Below are 21,565 nucleotides of genomic sequence, written 5' to 3' on the forward strand. Positions count from 1 at the left end.
CCCAGGGGCCCCTGCAAAGATTTTGGCAGCAAAGCAACTCACCTATACTGGCCAGTGCGGCTCTCCTCCATTAGTCCGTGCTCCCCTTCTTCATCCCCCCCTGGCTGCCTCTTCTCAGTGACTTGACTTATGTCATTATGTAATGCGATAGGTCACTGAGAAGAGGGTGAAGATGGGAAGCACGGACTAATGAAGCAGCATGCCAGCTGAGACGGATGAGTTTCTATGCTGTAAAAAACTTTGCAGAGGCCCCAGAAGCACAATAAATTTCGGGTGGGTAATCCTGGGGTGGATGAATTTCTGCGTGGGAGGCAGTTGGGGGGCCCCCGGATTACTTTAGCCGCGGGGCCCCATTGTAGCTAGAACCAGCCCTGCTATTAGCATTACCTGCGTACTGGACTGTAGGTCATGTGATCTGCAGCTGTTACCATTACCTGTGTACTGGACTGTAGGTCATGTGATCGGCAGCTGTTAGCATTACCTACGTACTAGACTGTAGGTCATGTGATCTGCAGCTGTTAGCATTTCCTGCGTACTAGACTGTAGGTCATGTGATCTGCAGCTGTTAGCATTACCTGCGTACTAGACTGTAGGTCATGTGATCTGCAGCTGTTAGCATTACCTGCGTACTAGACTGTAGGTCATGTGATCTGCAGCTGTTAGCATTTCCTGCGTACTAGACTGTAGGTCATGTGATCGGCAGCTGTTAGCATTTCCTGCGTACTAGACTGTAGGTCATGTGATCTGCAGCTGTTAGCATTTCCTGCGTACTAGACTGTAGGTCATGTGATCTGCAGCTGTTAGCATTTCCTGCGTACTAGACTGTAGGTCATGTGATCGGCAGCTGTTAGCATTTCCTGCGTACTAGACTGTAGGTCATGTGATCTGCAGCTGTTAGCATTTCCTGCGTACTAGACTGTAGGTCATGTGATCTGCAGCTGTTAGCATTTCCTGCGTACTAGACCGTAGGTCATGTGATCTGCAGCTGTTAGGATTTCCTGCGTACTAGACTGTAGGTCATGTGATCGGCAGCTGTTAGCGTTACCTGTGTACTGGACTGGCTTCTGCACCGCCTGCTGGAAGTCCACTTGTTTTGATGTGAAGAAGGCCGATACTCCCTCGTCTCCACTGAGGAACGTGAGCCTGTTACCTGCAGCCACTACAGTGAAGACCGGCCCATGCTAAAAAGACATAATACACAACTGGTAGTGTGGTACTTGCTGTACAGTAGTATAAAAAGATAAGATTTAAATCATTTTAAATATGCCCTGGCATGGTACTCTGCAGGTTGCCACGATTGAAAAAAAAAAAGATACTTTATTCAGAGATGCTGTTACACAGTGGTGCTAAGGGGCAACATGGGGCCCTGGGCAGATAACCATTCTGGGTCCCCTTGACAACCTTATCCCACCTCACAATACAACACTAAAAAAGGGACTCTGGCATACACGCAAAGTGAAATTGTCAGCCATAAAATCACATTCCATCTACCCACTGTTCTGTGTTTATTATGCAGTCTACAACTTGACCCTGCATTGCAATAATTCCAATATAATCTTCAATGTGTATGCTGTACCTTTCTGGTAAATTGCTGGGGAGCGGAAAGCTTGTTATCTTTCCTCCCACATTGATGCTTCTCACTGATTGGCTGAGGGTAGTTCAGTGTGACACGATGCTTAGAGGGCAAATACACCTCACCCATCTGCAGAAGTTGCTGAAATGCGATCTATGCTGTGCTCACATGTGTTTACAAAGCAAGCTAGATATGACAGTGCAGTTTTGCATACACCATTTCAGGCAGGAGGATAAAAAAGAGTAAGGGAGGAAATTACATCAGAATTGGCATCAGGCAGAGGCAGTATAGATGGAAAATGCCTAGAAATGTTTTAACTTTATTTTCTATGTAAAATTCACCGAAATCAAAATGTGGACTGTACAATACATATGTTATGTAAGTAGAACAAGTATTTATCTACCTATACAGTATATGTGTTTTTTTCCCTGGGATAGTATGGCTGTCCCGTGTGCTTTTAAGAAGCCATAAAGTGGCACGCTCAGTAACTGGACAGAGATTTAGGGAGATGCTGCAAGTCCCTCTAAACCCTACTGACCAGTAATGTACTTTGAAGCGGTATGTCACCATAAAAATCAAACTTTAACAGCAACTGGTCTGAGTGTATTAAAGGGGAACTTCAGCCTAAACAAACATACTGTCATTAAGTTACATTAGTTATGTTAATTAGAATAGATGGGTAATATAATTTTTTACCCACCCTGTTTTAAAAGAACAGGCAAATGTTTGTGATTCATGGGGGCTGCCATCTTTGTCATGGGGGCAGCCATCTTTTTGGTTGAAAGGAGGTGACAAGGAGCAGGAGACACAGTTCCAACTGTGCTGTGTCCTGATAACCCCTCCCAGCTGCACACGCTAGGCTTCAAATGTCAAATTCAAAATGTAAAAAAAAAAAAATTTGCACCAAAACAGCAGAACGAGAGCAACATCATCAGGAATCCCATCATGCTTTGCACAGCATCAGAGGAAAAAAGCCCGGGCAGTTTTCTTCTGTGTAGCTAAAAATGAGGCTTGGATAAGAGAGACAAAGTTCTGATGCTGTGAAACTGTTAAAGAAACACCAAGCCTTTTCAGTGCTGCTGAGTCGATTTTTAGTCCGGAGGTTCACTTTAAGTGATAAAGATACTAATCCTGCATTCAAAAATTTTTCAAAACTTTTTCTGCTGTTATGGTTTGGAGTTATCACTTCCCTTAGGTTCACTGTCCCTTTAATTTCCATTGCCAAACAGTTACATGCTGGGCGTCTTTTTATCTATAATATATTCCTCTTCTTCCCTTTATTTCTCCCTCCTTCTAATGACATAACACAGTGCACTTCCTAGTATAGACCTCAGTGGGAGTGTCTAAAGACACTCGGAGGAGGGCGAGTAACGAATACACAATTAGCAAGAGGAGAAAAAGAGTGAGGGAGGAAATGATGTCAGGATTAGCTTCATTCAAAGGTAACCGAGATGGTAACTGTTCAGAATAGGATTCTCTGCTTTTCCTTCATAAAATTCACAGGAATAATAACGTGGACAGTGCAATACATCTGTTATGTAAGTAGAACTAGTATTTATCTACTCATATACGTGTTTTTAATTTCTAGGTTAGCATGAGTGTCGCTTGTTCATTTAAGCTGAAACACAGTGGGAAGCCCAGCAATGAATAGGACAAGTTCATGCTTGTGGCCTGTTCTCTATTCATTTAAAGAAAACCTGAAGCCAGCTGTTCAAAAAAGTTACATACTCACCTATGGAGAGGAAAGGCTCTGGGTCCCATAGAGCCTTTCCTATGCTCTCTCTGTGTCCTCGTTCCACCGCCGTCCCCCATTCAAATGACATGCCTTTGGGAGCCTCAGAAGCGTCCCTGAGTAATTCCGAAGAGGTGCACATCTGCACTGCGCGAGCCCGGACTTGTGTGTGCGCAGTATGGATCCGCTCGTCTTCGGGAGTACTCGGGGACACAACTACTTCTGAAGCCAGCCCAAGGGGGGACGAAGATGTATGTTACCTACTGGTCAAAGGATTTCAGCAGGGGAACGAGGACATGGAGAGAGGACCAGGAAGGCTCGAAATAGGTATCTAGCTTTTTTTTTTTTTTTTTTTTTTTACAGCTCACCTTATAGTGGCCTGGGCAGTGGATTTAAAAAACCTCCCCATAAGGGAGGTTCATAATGGTGTGTGCTGGTGGTGGGCTGGAGGTTGGGGGAGCATAGTTACTTACCTGCAGGCTGCTGCTCCTCTAACCCCCGACCTGTATGACGCAGCCATCTTCTCCAATGACTGGCAGCTTTTGTCAGCTTTAGTAATTCCTGGCGGCCATGGTGCATGCTGGGAGAAATAGTCTGTGGATGCGAATACATCTCCCAGCATGCATTGCGGTGCACACGAATGACACCATAGAATTACAAAAGCCGGCAGGAGTTAGGCACTCAGAGGTGACAGCTCTGCACAGACAGCAATACACTGGTCAAGGAAACTCTACCGTATTTGGTTTGGAAGGACTGAATACATTGGAAGTCACTAAAGACAGTACTGTATATACTCACGTATAAGCCTAATTTTTCAGCATAAAAATGTGCTGAAAAGTTCCCCCCTCGGCTTATATGTGAGTCACTGGAGCAGTCTGGATGGTGGAGGAGGCTTTGTTACTGGCAGAGGAGCATAAGGATTGTGCACTAGTGATCCTGCTCTTACCAGCTTGCTCCCTGCTGTGTTTGTGCCCCCCCATCCCCTGCAACATGGTGTGCAGAGTGTGCTGCTCAAGACTACCTGTGTCCCCAGGCTTATGGAGTGGAGCGTGCAAGCAACGTGTCAGCGGTGCAGTGATCGGGGATTCTTCCTGTGTGGTAATCGCTGTGTTTTATATCTATGACACATCTAGAGGCTTCTTGAGACACAGCTGTATGAACCTCTAGCACATCTGGCAATGGGGAGGGGGGCTGACTTATACTGGAGGAACATGTGGCTATTGTGGAGGGGGCTATATTGGGGAGGGGGCTTATAAGAGAGTCAATTACTTTTTCCTGGTTTTTGAGGGAGAAGTGGGTACCTTGGCTTATACACAGGTCAGCTTATATGCGACTATATGCGGTATATTGAAGTTTTGCTTTAAGGAGAAAAACTAGGCTTGTCAGCAGATCTGAGAAAAAGTAACCTCACACATAGAGCTGGACCTTTACACACTGTTATCTGATCTGCAGCGATGTCAAGGTCCCATCAGTCTGTCACAAGTCCTGTCTGGGCAGACAGCATCAGAAACTGATGAGAATGGTATTGACGTTTGCTTTGGCTCCCTTTCTAGGAATGGAAAGTAATGTATATGTGCCAAGAAAATCCCTATGATTTGTCCAGGAAAAGCAGGGCAGTTTCAAGCAGACAGATCTAGACCCAGGGCCTGATTCAATGCCCCAAATCACAACCGTTAAGTGCTGGCGATTGTTTACATTGTGTAAATTAAAAATCACATGACTCAATTAACACTGCGCTGCTCGGCAAATATTAGCTCATCTCAAAGTGCAAAAAAAAAAACTTACTTGCCACACACTGGTTATGTTTTATGGTGGACATAGGGGTTGATGCATGAAGCTGGGGTAAGACTGCTGTGCGCAGACGCGTGTATCAAAAAAGGGCGGCTGGAAAAAAGGGCGCAGGATATAGCCGAAACTATAAGTTGTAGTGTAAAACAATATTTTTTGTTTATAGCTTATAAACGAAAATCTAGTGCTAAATCGGTTCAATAAACGGAAATGAAACGGCAAAATATCGTCTATAACAACAAATGAATTCGGAAATGAAACGTCAAATAGCGTCTATAACAAAAAACGATATTTACACTTGTATTAACCCTCCTGGCGGTCTATTAGAAACCGCCAGCGGGCAGCACAGTAGCTTTTTAAAAAAATTATTTTTGTTAAAGTAGCGAGCCTAGGGCTCACTACATGATAGCCGCTATGCAGCGGCATCCTCCCGCCCGCTTCAATCGCCTCCGACTTCCCCCGTCGCCATGGCGACGGGGCGGGATGACGTCACCGACGTCGTGACGTCAAAGGGAGTCCCGATCCACCCCTCAGCGCTGCCTGGCACTGATTGGCCAGGCAGCGCACGGGATCTGGGGGTGGGGGGGGGGCGGCGCGGCGATCGGTGGCTAATCGGCGGCGATCGGAATGCACACACAGCTAGCAAAGTGCTAGCTGCGTGTTGCAAAAAAGAAAACTATGCAAATCGGCCCAGCAGGGCCTGAGAAATCCTCCTGCGTGGCATAGCCCGAGCTCAGCTCTGGCTTACCGCCAGGAAGGTTAAGCATAGTAATACAATGGAAGATTTTACAGGAATTTTACTGCAATTATACCTAACTGTAGGCTCTCCCTATCCCTAACCCCTAGTCCCACTCTTTGTGTATATATACATAATTTAATAAAATGTATTTATTACAAATATTGTATTGTAACTATACCTATCCCTACTCTCACACAGAACCCTCCCTGTACCTATCTCTAACCTCTAGACCCCCTGGTGGTGCCTAACCCTAACCACCCCCATGGTGGTGTATATTGTACAGTAACTATACCTATCCCTACTCTCACACAGAACCCTCCCTGTACCTATCCCTAACCCCTAGACCCCCCTGGTGGTGCCTAAACCTAAGGCACTATATATATATATATATATATATATATATATATATATATATATATATATATATATATATTATATATATATATATAATCGTATGTATGTATGTGTGTATGTGCCGCGATCACTCGAAAACGGCTTGACCGATTTGAACGAAACTTGGTATACAGATCCCTTACTACCTGGGATGATAGGTTCTGGCGGTCTCGTGGCCCCCCTGCACACCTGGGCGGAGCTACAAACAGCAAATCAGATTTCACCTATTCAAGTCAATGGAAAAAATGTAAAAGGCTGCCATTCTCACAGTAATCAAGCCAGAGTCCCCACACTTGGCACAGTTGGTCACTTGGTGACTGAGGTTACAAATCCAGGAAAAGTGGGCGGAGCATAAAACAGCCAATCAAATTTCATTCATTCATTTTACATGGGAAAATGTAAACTGCAGCCATTCTTAGACTGTTAATTGCAGGGTTCTCAAACTTGCCACAGTTGGTCACTGGGTGAATGCGATTAAGATTCAAGAAAGTGGGTGGAGCCTACAACAGCCAATCAAAATTCACCTATTGATTTTCAAGGGGAATATTTAAACTGCTGCTATTCTTACACTTTTAATGGTAGAGGCTTCAAACTTGCTACAGTCGGTCATTGGGTGACTGGGGTCCAAATTCACTAAAGGGGCGGGGCCACAAACAGCCAATCAGATTTCCTTGGTGGATAAACTGCTTCCATTCACACATTTTTGATGCCAGGAACCTGAAAGCTCACAAACTTGGTCATTGAGTGACTGTGTGTCAAGGTTACAAAAAGTGGGCGGAGCCAAATACACATTTCTCTGGGAAAATATAAACTGCAGCCATTCTTACATCGTTAATGGCAGGGCTCTCAAACTTTGCACAGTTGGTCACTGGGTGAATGAGATTAAGATTTTGGAAGGTGGGTGGAGCCTACAACAGCCAATCAAAATTCACCTTTTGATTTTCAAATGGAATATTTAAGCTGCTACCATTCTCTTATACTGTTAATAGCAGATGCCTCAAACCTGGTACAATTGGTCACTGGGTGACTGGGGTTCAATTTCAGAAAGGGGGCGGAGCCTCAAACAGCCAGATTTGTTTATTTTTCAATGGGAATATACAAAGTATTGATACCAAGGACCCCAACGCTGCTAAACTTGATAATTGAGTGACTGTATGTCAAGGTTAGAAAAAGTGGGCGGTGCCAACAACTAAATTTTTAACATGGCAGGGTTCCCAAACTTGACACAATTGGCCACTGGGTGACTGGGATGAATATTCAGAAATGTACGTGGAGCCTACAACAGCCAATCAAAATGTACCTATTGATTTTCAAGGGGAATATTCACATTGCTACCATTCTTACACTGTTAATGGCAGAGGCCTCAAACCTGATACAGTCAGTCATTGGGTGACTGGGGTCCAAATTCACTAAAGGGGTGGAGCCACAAACAGCCAATCACATTTGTTAGATTGATTTCAGCCATTCGGTTATTGGCAGGGTTCTCAAACTGGGTGGGTGGGTGACACAGTTGGTCACTGGATGACTGGGACTAATATTCAGGAAAGTGGGTGGAGCCTACAGTAGCCAATCAAAATTCACCTATTGATTTTCAAGGGGAATATTGAAACTGCAGTCATTCTTACACTGTTAATGGCAGGGGCCTCAAACCTGGTACAGTTGGTTGTTAAGTGTCTGGGGTTCAAATTCAGTAAAGGGGTGGAGCCACAAACATCCAGATTTCTTTGCTGGATAAACTGCTTCCAGTCACACAATTTTGACGCCAGGAACCCAAAAGCTCACAAACTTGGCCATTGAGTGACTGTGTGTCAAGGTTAAAAAAGTGGGTGGAGTTAAAAACAGATTTTTCTGGGAAATTGTAAACTGCAGCCTTTCTTCACTGTTAATGGCAGGGTTTTCAAATTTTGCCCAGCTGGTTACTGGGTGACTGGGATTAATCTTCAGAAAAGTGTCTGGAGCTTAAAAATGCCAATCCAAAATTACATGTCGCTTTTCAAGGAGAATATTAAAATTGCTGCCATTCTTGTACTGTTAATGGCACAAGCCTCAAACCTGGTACAGTTGGTAAGTGGGTCACTGGGGTTCAAATTCAGAAAAGGGGACAGAGCCACAAACAGTGAATCAGATTTGTTTCATTTCATGGGAAAATACAAATTATTGATGCCAAGGACCCGAAAGCTCACAAACTTGGTCACTGAATGACTGTGTGTTCAAGTTACAAACAGTGGGTGGAGCCAAAAACAAATTTCACTGGGAAAATGTAAACTGCAGCCATTCTTACACTGTTTATGGCAGGGTTCCCAAACGTTGCCCAGATTAATATTCAGGGAAGTGGGTGGAGCCTATAATAAAATCACAAACACTGGTCCACATGACAGCCCAGGGGCCCCAGGTCTCTGTCACTCACTGGGGCCCCCAAACCACCATGTGACACCTAGAGGGAAGTGCGGGCAAGCCCTGGACCTCTCACCTCCAGGGAACTCACCCCACCACCTCTAAACTGAATGCCAACTGCAATTGTGTTTGTTGCAGGAGCCTATAATAGCCAATCAAAATTCACCTGTTGATTTTCAAGTGGAATATTTAAATTGCTGCCATTTTTACACTGTTAATAGCAGATGCCTCAAACCTGCTACAGTTGGTTATTGGGTGACTGGGGTTCAAATGCTGGAGAGGGGGTGAAGCCACAAACAGCCAATCTGATTTGTTTAATTTCTATGGGAATATACAAATTATTGATGCCAAGGACCCCAAAGCTCACAAACTTGGTCATTGAGTGTTTGTGCGTTAGGGTTAGAAAGTGTGCGGAGCCAACACCAGCCAAATACATACCCGGGCAACGCCGGGCAATCAGCTAGTATATATATATATATATATATATATATATATATATATATATATATATATATATATATATAAAATCAGGGGCAAACGCAGGATTTTTAAGAGGGGGGGGGGGATTCCTGAAAGGTCCAGAAGCACTTATGTCCCCGAGTGCTTCCGAATACAGGTGGCTCCATACTGCCCATGCACAAAAGTGCGCTGGCGTATTACGGAGCTGCCTATCTTTGGAAGTACTCAAGGACATGAGTGTTTCTGAGGGCTTCTGGTAGCAGCAAATTTGAACAGGGGACAGCGCTGGCACAACTCCCCGAGAAAGGAACGGGAGATAGACTTTGGACAATTCAGTGGAATATGCCACATAGGGCTCTATTCATAAAAGGTTACCGCAAGTTTTCCGCTCAAAACAGCGGATTTTCCTGTCCATTTAGCAAAGTGGGCATTCATAAAAGCTGTTCCCGCATGAAAATCTACAATCCCCCAGCAGAGCGAGAAATTTCCGCCTTCTCCAGTGTTTTTCTAGATTTATCTAGAAAAAAGTAACCAAGTGGCCATTCATAAAGTTTAGAGGAAGCGGTATGTGGACAGGAAATAACGCTTCCTCTGATTTTGCGGATTACATACAAGTGAATGGGACAGACCTCCCAGAGAGAGCAGTGCACGGAGGGACCCTGCCGGCTGAAGTGTTTCCGCATGCCTTCCGACAGCTTACCGCCAGCTTTCAGCGGGAGATCTCCGCTCTAAGGCACTCTTGCATCGCAGCTGGCAAGATTTTTATGAATTACCACCCAGAAGTCTAAAATACCGCTGCGGTATTTTCCCTCCAGGAGTTTTTTTTGCCACAAATGTTTTATGAATAGAGCCCATAGTGTCACATAGCGCAAGCGATACCCATATGATGCAGGGATATATGCATCTGCGGAAGATGGCGGCGCTATATAAATACTAAATAATAATAATTTGCCTCACCAGGATTGCACTTTTATTTAGCTTTCCTGTATGACAAGAAGACACAGCCAGCCAGCACTAGGGGAAATGGGAGAAACAAAGGTGAACGAGGGAGGGCTGGTGCACACCAAGAGGGCTTCTGAGCGTTTTTCAAATCAACATTGATTTGAAAAGCGCTTGGCTAATGTTACCCTATGTGGGTTTTCCCACAGCAGCGTTGTGATTTTTTCAAAATCGCAGGTATACCGCATGCAGCATTTTTTTGAGTGATTCATTCAGAAATCGCTCTGAAAATCGCACTCACTAATTGCTAGCGATTGCTATTGTGATTTTGGCGTGCACTAGCCCGGAGAGAAGAGGAATGGAGAGAAATTGAGAATAGCCTGAGATGGAGCATTATCTGTATTGCAGTCCCACATCACACAGAGGCTACTTGCCTATAATAGGACTCCTGTCCCTGCCAGTCTCTCACACAAGTCAGAAAGCAGCCCTGGAGTCTAGGGACTGTCAAAAATTGTTCACCTTGTTTAACAAGATGCAGTCATTATGACATAGAAAAACAAAAGTTTGCTTTCCTAAAACAGAAAGAATTTGCGATAATTCAGGTTGGAGTGAGCTTGAGATGTCTCCCAGAGCAACACTGCTGAATATATGCAAATTAACCATTGTACCCTTAGAAGCTAAACACACATCGAGAACCGCTGGAATGCAATGATGTGTCAGCTTGTTAATTTGTACAGAGCCATAATAATCCAACATGCATACAGACTGTTTCAGATTGTTTGATCCTCATCAGTGCATGGCATGGATTAATTTGGCTCTATGGAGTAGGGCTTGTGAATCCGAGAGGCACAGACTAACCAGCAAGCTCATGGTGACCCAGAACATAGGGGAGAGACAGATTTTTGCCCACGGACCCTCCAGGCAAGCTCTGCATCATGCTGTGTATATATACCAGCTTGCCTGCCCTTTAATTGCAGTTTTATCAGTTAGCCTAGTATTTTGCATTGCCTTACAACAACAAACCTGAATACACCAGACACCAGCCCTAAATCACTGAATGAAAGGGGGCCTGGGGGGAGATTGCCCCCCCCCAGGTGGAGTGGAGAGACTGAGATAGAGCAGATAGCATATCTGTATTGCAGTCCCTCATCACACAGAGGCTACTTGCATGTACTGTGTCTCCTGTCCCTGCCAGTCAAATCCAAAAAAGCTTTATTGGCAGGACCAAATACATTTAGCATTGCCAAAGCAAAAACAAAACATTAACAACATGGTGGGGAGGATTGTGGGAATAGGGGAATGATATAGTTATACCGTCCATAGGGGTGTGGAGGATGTAAAGGTCCATACTCACGGGGGACGGCCGTCGCCGCAACCGCGTGGCACGCGCATGTTGCGGCGACAGTTCGACCGTGTGTATGACGCGCGCTCCCCGAACCGTCGCCCGTCGGAGCTGTCGCCAGGCGATTGACATGTTCAATCGCCGGCTACAGCCGTCGCCGCAACCTCGCCGGAACTGTCGCTAGTCCCGCATGTGTATGCGGGCTAGCGACAGCTACCCACACACAGCACACGGAGCTTCCGGCGGGGGGGGAGGAACCTCGGCGACAGCTTCCGCCGCATCGCTAATCCCTCTGCTGCCGTGTGGATGCAGAGGGACTTGGTGACGAGCTGTCGCCGAACTGTCGCGCACACGCTCCCGTGTGCTAGCGACAGCTACTATTGTCACCCCCCCCCCCCCCCTCCCCGTGAGTACTTAGCTTATGGGATTGTCAGCCTCTCACACAAGCTGCAGGCAGCCCTCCTGGAGTTTAGGGACTGTCAAAAACATTTCAACCTGTGACATACTTTATGTAGCTGTCTACATGCACTCTTTACAATAGTGAGAGAGCTGAGTTTTTCCCACAGACCCTGCAGGAGGCAAGCTTTTCTATATTTACCAGCTTGTCTGCTTCAGCGATTTCAGGGAATTTTTTTTAAAGGTACAGGAGTCTCAGGGGGGGATTCCATACATCCAGAACCCCCGTCTGGATACGCCAGTGCATATATACACAGCAATAGAATAGATAGCCTTACAATCACATACGCATTAAAAATCTTAAAATAACGGTAATATTAAAAGCGATATATTAGAAAACTATAATCAACACATTATAAGTTTAAAAAACAATGTTAATACCAAAAGCGATGTATTTCCAATAAAACAAGGTTGAAAACGATATTTAAAGCGGAATATAACCCTGCATTTCAACTTTGCTCTAAAACATTATTTACAGTATATTATATGCAACCAGCATTTTTTTTTTTACTAGACCAGCATTGGAAGGGTTACACAGAACTTTAAAGTTCCTGGACAGAACTGCAGAGGCATCGGAAGCTGACATAGATACATTTTGTTTACATAAATGTATCTAAGTGTGGCATGTGACTCATCTCTGCGACTGAGAAGGAGTTGGAGGACAGCCAAAGAGTGTGTAACATTTATCACTTGCTACATTCTATTTAGTAAAATGTATCTATCTGAACTTCTGCATATCTCTCCACTGAACTTTAAACCTCTGTGTTTAACCCTTCCAATGCTGGTCTAGTAAAAAAAAAAATGCTGGTTGCATATAATATGCTGTAAATAATGTTTTAGAGCAAAGTTGAAATGCAGGGTTATATTCCGCTTTAAGCATTATACGTATGAAAAAGAATTTTAAATAATAAAATAAGTGTAAACGAAAATGTACCTGTTGCAGCCCTGAAAGCGAAATTTAAAAACAGAAAAATAAGTAAAAGCTCCTATAAGCAAAATTTAAAAACGAAAAAATAAGTAAACCACAAAGTTAAAATGAACTTGTAAACGGTATTTGTAATAAACCTTATTCTGTAAACGAAAACTGTTGTTAACACGATCCCTGTAACCGCTATTTCTCGGGCGCATTTTTTTCCTGTCGGTCGCCCAATAGCCGATATTTTGCATTGCAGTCTATGGTGGCGCCCTTTTTGTCCATTAGCCATATGCGCCCTTTTTTACTGGCCCGCCGCAGACAGCACACGGCAATATTACCAATATTACCGCTGCTACTGGCAGCAGGTTACCGCAAGTTATGCTATTAGGGCGCCCTGCGGTACTCGAGTAACATGAGTGCTGCTATGGTAACGATGTTACTAACGTGCGTTACCGTGCACAGCAGAGTACGACAGGCCATGACTCACCAGATTACCAGCGATGATAACGAGAGAGAGGAGCGGAAGGGGATGGCGAGAGAGACCACGCACCTCATGGAGCTGGAGGAAGCCCCAGGTAAGTATAAATACTTTTATACTTGCCCTTTTATACTAGCATTGCAAGTGCACATTGCATTACCCTGATATACTGCAGGGTAACACAACGGCAATGTTACCGCGTTGCATTGTGCTTGAAGCTTCCAAATCGTCGCCGAGCCGATGCAATGTCTGCAGTGCATTACCATATGACTTCCACGGTGACGCATCGGTGGGGGGAGCCATTGGAGTCAATGGGTTTGATTCACTATAACAAATAGTGTGCCTTATCAGAGTTAGCATGCCTTATCAGAGTAGCATAGCGAGCGCTACAAACTTATACCTGCTAATTGGCAATGACGAGAGCTCCACTCGTCCTGCCCTAAGCCCCTGCGGGTCCAATCACTTTAAAGGACATTATCCCTGCACTTTGATTGGCCCAATAGGCTGCCTGTCAAGTTTCCTGTCAAGTGACAGACAGCCTATTGGGCCAATCAAAGTGCGGGAATAATGTCCTTTAAAGTGATTGGACCCGCAGGGGCTTAGGGCAGGACGAGTGGAGCTCTCGTCATTGCCAATTAGCAGGCATAAGTTTGTAGCTCTCGCTATGCTACTCGTATAAGGTGTGTTAACTCTGATAAGACGCTATTTGTTATAGTGAATCGACCTCAATGGGTTACACAGAAATGAAATCAAAGGAAGTGCAGACTGATGAGAATCGCAGTGCCCAGCAGGGAATAAGTCACTGAGCGGGGGTGGTGCTATGCGTATGACCCTGTCTGCCCACTCTGCCACAGGGTCATATGTTTGTCATTTTTTTGCGTTGTGGTGTAATGCGGCAGGAACATCTCATCCCCACCACAACGCAAAAAATAAGTGTAAAACCGGCCTTAACCATCTCAGGTACACTTTAAAAAGACACTGATGCCGAATACAGCTCATCTGAGTGATTTTTGGACCGCTGGACATAAGGATGTCTGTCGCCAATCAGAGGAGCTCAAGCCTGAATGCAATTATTATGAGTTACCAGGAATATGAGAATACAACCATTTAGTCAATCCTCTGCTCCTCCATCATCATCTGGTATCAGGGCCGGATTTACATATACAGTACATTGTAGGCACATGCCTACAGGCAGAGCAATATGTGAAAGGCGGCCTATTTGCCGCAAGTGTCCCCTTCTCTCCCTTGCTTCATACCACCAGCGGCAGCTCCCTCCGCAGAGAGACAAGCAGTAGCACATCAGAACACTCACCGCCTCCTGTCCCTTCAGCAGCGCCCCCTCCCAGCGTCTCTCATATCGGCATAGCAGCACTCAGGAGCGTCTCTGTTGTCTTGGAAACAGGCTCTTCCTGCTTCCTGTGGCTACACTGCTACTCACACTAATGCTGGGTACACACTATGAGATTTTCTGGCCGATTTACTGTCAGATCAATTATTTCCAACATGTTCGATTTGCTTTCCGATCGATTTCCGAGAATTTTCCGATCGATTTCCGTTTACTTTAATAGGAAATCGATCAGAAAGCAAATCGAACATGTTGGAAATAATCGATCTGACAGTAAATCGGCAGGAAAATCTCATAGCGTGTACCCAGCATTAGTCCACATCTCCCCTGCAGTCAGCTTGCCGTTCTGTTCCAGCGTGCAGGGACACTTCACTTTCCCCAAAGTTGCTTAGGACGGCAGGGTGTGGACATGCAACAAATTGGTCCCTGGTGAGATGGCTCTCATTGCGCTCTGTCCTTACTGTTTTTTTTCTGTACAGACACACTGCTCCTCCGACATCACTTTCGGTCAAATCGATTATTTCCAACAGGTCTTTTTTCTGATCATTTTTCTGTTCGATTTTCTGATCACGTCTATACAAAATCGATCAGAAAAACGATCAGAAATCAGATCGGACATGTTGGATATAAATGATTCGGCGGGAAATTGTATTGTGTGTACTAGTGTGTTTTGGAATCTTGGGCAGATTGGCATTGGCTGTTAGCATTTTTTGTGGCAAATATTGATCTTCTATTTTCAATGTTACATTAAATATGTGTTATTAAAGTGTACCAGCGATGGGGCCCCTGCAGTAAAATAAACATACCAAGGGCTTCCTCCAGCGCCCTCCAGCCTGATCGCTCACACAAGGTCCTCTTCTTCCTCTCCGTTCGCCTGCAGTTGGCCCTGGAAAGTCCTTCGGTCTAGGGCCAACTGCACATGCCCCGCGGCACATGCGGTCCTGCCACGTTCTCGTCGGCACACAACGCTCCCCGGTGACAGGAGCAAGACAGGGGAGCGCGCCTGGCCGGAAAGCACGTGTGCAGTCGGCCATGGACCAGAGGACTTTCTTGGGCCAATTGCAGGCGAACGGAGAGGGAGAAGAGGAGGCCGTGAGAGTGATCAGGCCGGAGGGGTCTGAAGGAAGCCCCAGGTATGTATATTTTATTGTGGGGGCCTCGTCTCTGGTACACTTTAAACAGTGTTTAACCAAGCACAGGGGTTATATGTTTACTTTTTTCTCTTCATTTGACAGGAGCTAGAGTTCTCTTGTAATTCTCCTAGCATCTGTGTTCCTAAAATGCTAATTTTCATCTAGGCGCTACAAATTATTATTACCTGAATGCAAAAAGGCTCCCCCCGCCCCCCTTTGAATGGTGCAGGCCCACAGAGTGCAGTGACAAGGATGTCAGTTTCGTCAAATCCACCCTTAGGGCCCGTTCACACTAAGGGTGTTTTTGCTGTTTTTAAAGCACAGGCGATTTTCAAAATCATCCTCAATATGCTTGTGTAATGACTCCCTATGAGAGAGTTCACAGCTGAGCGGTTCGTTTCCGATCCGCTCAGCAAAGCGCTGCCTGGACCATTTTTGAGGCGATTTTGCCTCAATAGAAGGTATAGGAAAAGCGCAAAATGCTCACAAAATTGCTTTGTGCAGCGATTGCGTTCGGGTTTTTAAGAATAAATACATTGTATTTATTATTTTCCGGGTCAAAGTTCACTTCCTGACTTGCGTCAGGAAGTGAATGAAAAACTGTTCTGGAAAAGCGCTTAGAAATGCGATTTAAACAAAAAAGCAGCACGCGATGGGGCGCCAGGACTCAGGAGGCGCTAAAAAAAATGCACAAAAACACAAAACGTTTTCGTTATTAGATGTGACTGAGGCCTGATTGTTACTTTCCTTTTCCTCCGTGACTTGCTTTGCTCATGTTGAATGTAATTATAATGAATACTGTAGTTATGACCTACCAATTGAGTGGTTCTGAAGGTATAGGCAAGTTTTTTTCTTTTTAGAATAATATCTGCACATTGTTGGGGTTCTCTACTTGTCTTTGGTAAAAGGGGGTGTGATTTGAGGTGTGTGGTCTTTGTTTAGGGGCGGAGTTTAGGGCACCAGAGCTTATGTGCCTACAGGCTCCTGAGCTGTAAATCCGGCCCTGTCTATGTCCTTGTGTGTTTATAGGATCACTATCGAGAAAAAAGCAGGCAGTTAAAATCTGACAGAACGACAGGTTTTGGGCCAGTCCATTTCCTCATGGGGGATTCTCAGGGTTTTCTTTGTTTTCAACAGCATTTCCTGAACAGCAGTTTAACTGCCAAAATAGCAAGATACCAGCCAGCCTCCCTAATCACTTGCACACGATTTTGTCGGTTAAGGTACATACACGCGTCTAATTTTTCCAAACAACCGATTGTTTGGACGTCAAATCGGGCGTGTGTACAAACTGTCGTTCAGCTGATAATCAGCCTTACCAGCCGAACGACCGTTTGTACACCCCGCCGATTTTACGTCCGAACGACCGGTCGTCTGAAAAAATCAGATGTGTATATGTACCTTTAGACTTTGCAACTGCTGTTCAGGAAATGGTATAAAAAAAAAAGAAAGCCCTGAGAATCCCCCATGAGGAGATGGACTGGCCCAAAACCTGTCGGTTCTGTCGGATTTTAACTGCCTACTTTTTTTGCGATAGTGGTCCTTTAAATGCACTACTGACAAGCCTGTCTGTAACAAAAACAATTCCAGGTATGGCATCTACATCTCATTTCTACAGTTATAAACATGGCAGCCCAGAAAAAGCTGCATGGCTAGCACGGCTTCTGCTTTCAGTGATGCCGGGGACAGTGTCATTGCCGCTCAGGATCAGCCACCTCTGCAGCACTGATGCTTCAAGGGATGTGCCAAGTGTGCCTAGCGGTAAATCCGGCCCTGTCGCCAGACGCTGAAAAACCCGGAGAAATGATTTGGTGATACAAAATAAGAGAATGTATTCACAATTCCTTGCTGGTATGTTCATTTATGTGCAGGGCTGGATTTCTGCACAGGTTAGAAAGGTTGTGATTTGATTATATGCAAAATTAAAACAAAACTGTCCTTATGAAAAGCACTAAATCCACAAACACACGCCTGACTTAAAGAGAGTCTGAAGAGGGAATAAATCTCACTTCAGACCTCATAGTTAGCAGGGGCATGCGTGCCCCTGCTAAAACGCCGCTATCCCGCGGCTTAACGGGGGTCCCTTCACCCCCAAATCCCCTCCGTACATCGCGGAATCTCTTCCGCATTGGGGCAGGGCTAACCGCCGCAGCCCTGCCTCCTGCACGTCTATCAGACGCGTACCTCCGCCTCTCCCCCGCCCCTCTCAGTCTTCCTTCACTGAGAGGGGCGGGGGAGAGGTGGCGATGCGCGTCTGATAGACGCGCTGAGAGGCAGGGCTGCAGCCGTTAGCCCTGCCTCCAGGAAGAGCAAAATTTACGACCAATTTGGTTGTTGATTTTGCAGGGGGGGGGAGGGTTGGGGGTGAAGGGACCCCCGTTTAGCCACGGGATAGCTACGTTTTAGCAGGGGCACACGTGCCCCTGCTAACTATAAGCTCTGAAGCGAGAATTATTCTCGCTTCGGTGTCTCTTTAAAGCAAACCTGAACTGAAAAATAAAAGTCAAGATAAACATACACACGTCATACTTACCTCCTGTGTAGTATTACTGTTTGTCCACTGTGATCGATGGAATTCTCCGTCCTCCATTTTGAAAATTGGCCATCAACCCATAACAGCTTCCGTATCAGCACACTGTTATACTGTAATATCCAGTTTTCCAGTTTTCATCTTTCCCATGAGTATTGGAGCTTGCTAATTGGTGTCATCTGTGGGAGTATTATCTCCAGGATCCTATGCTCAGTTGGAGCGCGGTCCTTGTTGTGGAAGTTTTACATATACTGTAATATCGCCCACTTGAGCCATAGGGAAACATGGACATTCCCTTGCTCATCGGTTTTCCTTTCACTTATAACTGACAGCACCTGTTATATAACTGACAGCAACCGATATATTTTAGTTCCGATAAAATCTCATCAGAACTGGAAGGAATTGTTCTAAGAAGAAAATGGTGAGCTTTTGAGAAAAACTGACACAGAGGTAAGTATGTAATATTTATTTGCAGGTACATCATGTGTTTATTTTAAATAATTTTACTCAATTCAGGTTCACTTTAACCACTTAAGCCCACAGGGTTGAAATTTTTTTGCATCTGAGCAACTTTCACCTCCCATTCATTTGCTAATAACTTTATCACTACTCGGCACAATGAATGGATCTATATCTTGTTTTTTTCGCCACCAATTAGGCTTTCTTTGGGTGATACATTTTGCTGAGAATTAATTTATTGTAAATCCATTTTAACAGGAATATTAAGAAAGAAATGGAAAAAAATCATTATTCCTCAGCTTTTGGCCATTATAGTTTGAAATTAATACACGCTACCATAATTAAAACCTATGTACTTTATTTACCAATTTGTCCTGCTTATTACACCATTTAAATTATGTCCCTATCACAATGTATGGCGCCGATATTCAATTTGGAAATAAAGGTGCATTTTTTTCAATTTGCGTTCCTCACTATTTCGAAGCCCATAATTTAATAAATCATATTGATATACTCCTTTGACATGCATATTTAAAAAGTTCAGACCCTTAGGTAACTATTTATGTGTTTTTTTTTTATTATTGTAATTTTTTTTTTTTTATTTAAACTTGTATGTGGGTATTTTTTTGGTGTGGGAGGTAAACAGGGGTTTTTTAATGTATTAAAATGTATTTATTTAACACAAAGTGTGTTTTTGGTGTAATTTGCTATTTGACCACAAGATGGCCAAAGTCAAAAAGTCCTGGGAGCGATCGATCTCGCTCCCAGGCAGAAGAAAGGAGACCAGAGCTCAGAAAAGCCGCAGCGTCTGAAGAGACGCTGTCGGCTTTTCTCCGGGGGGTCCGATCAGCGAAAGGGATTTATAATCCCTTTCACTGATCGGTGGGCTAATGGCCAGCAGCGGGGGCGAGCACGGGGGGGGGGGCCCGCGGGAGCGCGCGCGACCCGTGGGAGTGCGCGCAGCCTAACTGGACGAAAATTTTCGTCCAGTTAGGCTGAAGTGGTTAAAGAGACTCAGAGGGCTGGTGCACACCAGAGCAGTTCTGGAGAGTTTTTAAAAACACTTGCTGTTTGAAAACTGCTTGGGTAATGTACAGTATTTCAATGGGCTGGTGCACACCAGAGCGGTTAGTTTTTTCCACAAACGCAAACTCGGGGGCCGCAGCCTTTTTTAGATTTCAGAGGCGTTTCTGCCTCAATGTAAAGTATAGGAAAGTGGAAACCGCTCTGAAAAACGCTAGATCAGAGCGGTTATCCAGGCGTTTTTGTTACAGTAACAGTATATGAAATCTGCTACACAAAAACGCTCCAAAAAACGCTAGGCATGTTTAGAAAATCTCTGTAAACATGCCTAGAATCGCTCTGATAGGGCTGGTGCACACCAAGCGTTTTTGGTAGCATTTTCAAAACCGCTGCCGCCTGTGAAAACGCTTGGCTAATGTATCTCAATGGGATGGTGCACACCAGCGGTTTGAGGTTTTTAGCAAACTGCAAACGTGCCTCTTGCAGCATTTTTGCGGTTTGCAAATGTGTTTCTGCCTCAATGTAAAGTATAGGAAAAGCTCAAACCGCTCTGCAAATCGCTAGATCAGAGCGGTTTTCCAGGCGTTTTTCTTACAGTAGCTGTTCAGTAACAGCTTTACTGTAACAATATATGAAATCTGCTACACTAAAACGCTCCAAATAACTTCTCTAAGGCCCCATTCACACCTAAAACCGCAAAACGCAGACGATTACCGCTAGCGTTTTGCGGGAGTAATTTTTCCGTGATTAACGCGGAAGAATCACCGGACACTGCAGCGTTTTAGGAACGCTCGCGATTAACGGTTCTATATATGCTAATGCGATCGCTCCAGAATCGCCAGAAAAATGATGCAGGCTACGCGTTTGCGTTTCAGCTAATCACTGCAAATCGCAAAACGCTTAAGATGAGAACAGCCACATAGACTAACATTGCACAAGCGCTTTTCAAAATGCTAGTGATTTCAATTCGCCTGAAAAGCGCTCTAGTGTGAATGGGGCCTAAACATGCCTAGAATCGCTCTGAAAATCTGCTTCAAAAACCTCTAGCGTTTTGCGGATCTGATAGAGGTTTCTGGTGTGCACTGGCCCAGAGGCTAACAATACTAAAGCTCTGATACTTACCCGGGGCTTTCTCCCACTCCATAAACACCTCTAAGTCCCACGCCGTCCTCCCGTGGTCTGGCGTTCAGCTGCGGTGAGCTCCGTTACCAGGCCCAGTCAATGCCAGTCAGGGTCACAGAGGCGCTCTGCTTGCTATAACAGAATTGCTGTTGTTTATCCCCTGTTTATTACCAGAAGAGGTGGGCTGTGCCTGCGAAACGCGTTGCATCCTTGGGGTATCTTCAATAAATGTGTATTTATTTATTTAATCACAGTCCTTGGTGTCTGCTTTAACGGAGGCAAGTCCACCACTTCCTCCCAGCAATTTTTAAAAATGTTATGTACTTTTATTCTACTGGCGCCTCTGTTCACCTACCAGTATATTCAAGTCCACCCCAGGTTGAGGGGTGATCTACCCTTTTTCTCCTATCTACAGAGAGCGACTTCTTAATCCTGAGTGAGGACAGGTCTAATCTCCTCACCTGCCTATTGAGTGGTTACCTGCGTGGTAACCCATGTTTGTGAGTATTACCATCTCACTGTCTCAATTATTCAATCTGTCTTGACATACTACACCATATTGGGCTCTCGATTTCTCTTCAATTGTAGGGTCTACTGCGTGCGCAGTAGACCCGGACTGACATCACCGAGCCCCCCGTTACCTAGGCTCACCGCGGCTGATCGGGAGACCGCGGGAGGACGGCATGGGACTTAGATGTGTTTATGGGGTGGGAGGAAGCCCTGGGCAAGTATCAGAGCTTTAGT

The 21,565-nt window shown here is 45.0% G+C and overlaps 1 protein-coding gene across 2 annotated transcripts in view; it reads right to left on the reverse strand.

The window, feature by feature from the left end:
- CYP39A1 (cytochrome P450 family 39 subfamily A member 1) overlaps nt 1-21,565 on the reverse strand; it is a 119,117-nt gene that overhangs the window by 90,084 nt on the left and 7,468 nt on the right. For both annotated transcript variants that reach the window (XM_068279053.1, XM_068279052.1), the window contains exon 2: nt 1,046-1,181. In XM_068279053.1, the coding sequence (XP_068135154.1) occupies nt 1,046-1,181 (136 nt within the window). The remainder of the gene's footprint in view (nt 1-1,045; nt 1,182-21,565) is intronic.

Source organism: Hyperolius riggenbachi, chromosome 4 (assembly GCF_040937935.1).
Source record: "Hyperolius riggenbachi isolate aHypRig1 chromosome 4, aHypRig1.pri, whole genome shotgun sequence".
In the NCBI taxonomy this organism is placed as follows: domain Eukaryota; kingdom Metazoa; phylum Chordata; class Amphibia; order Anura; family Hyperoliidae; genus Hyperolius; species Hyperolius riggenbachi.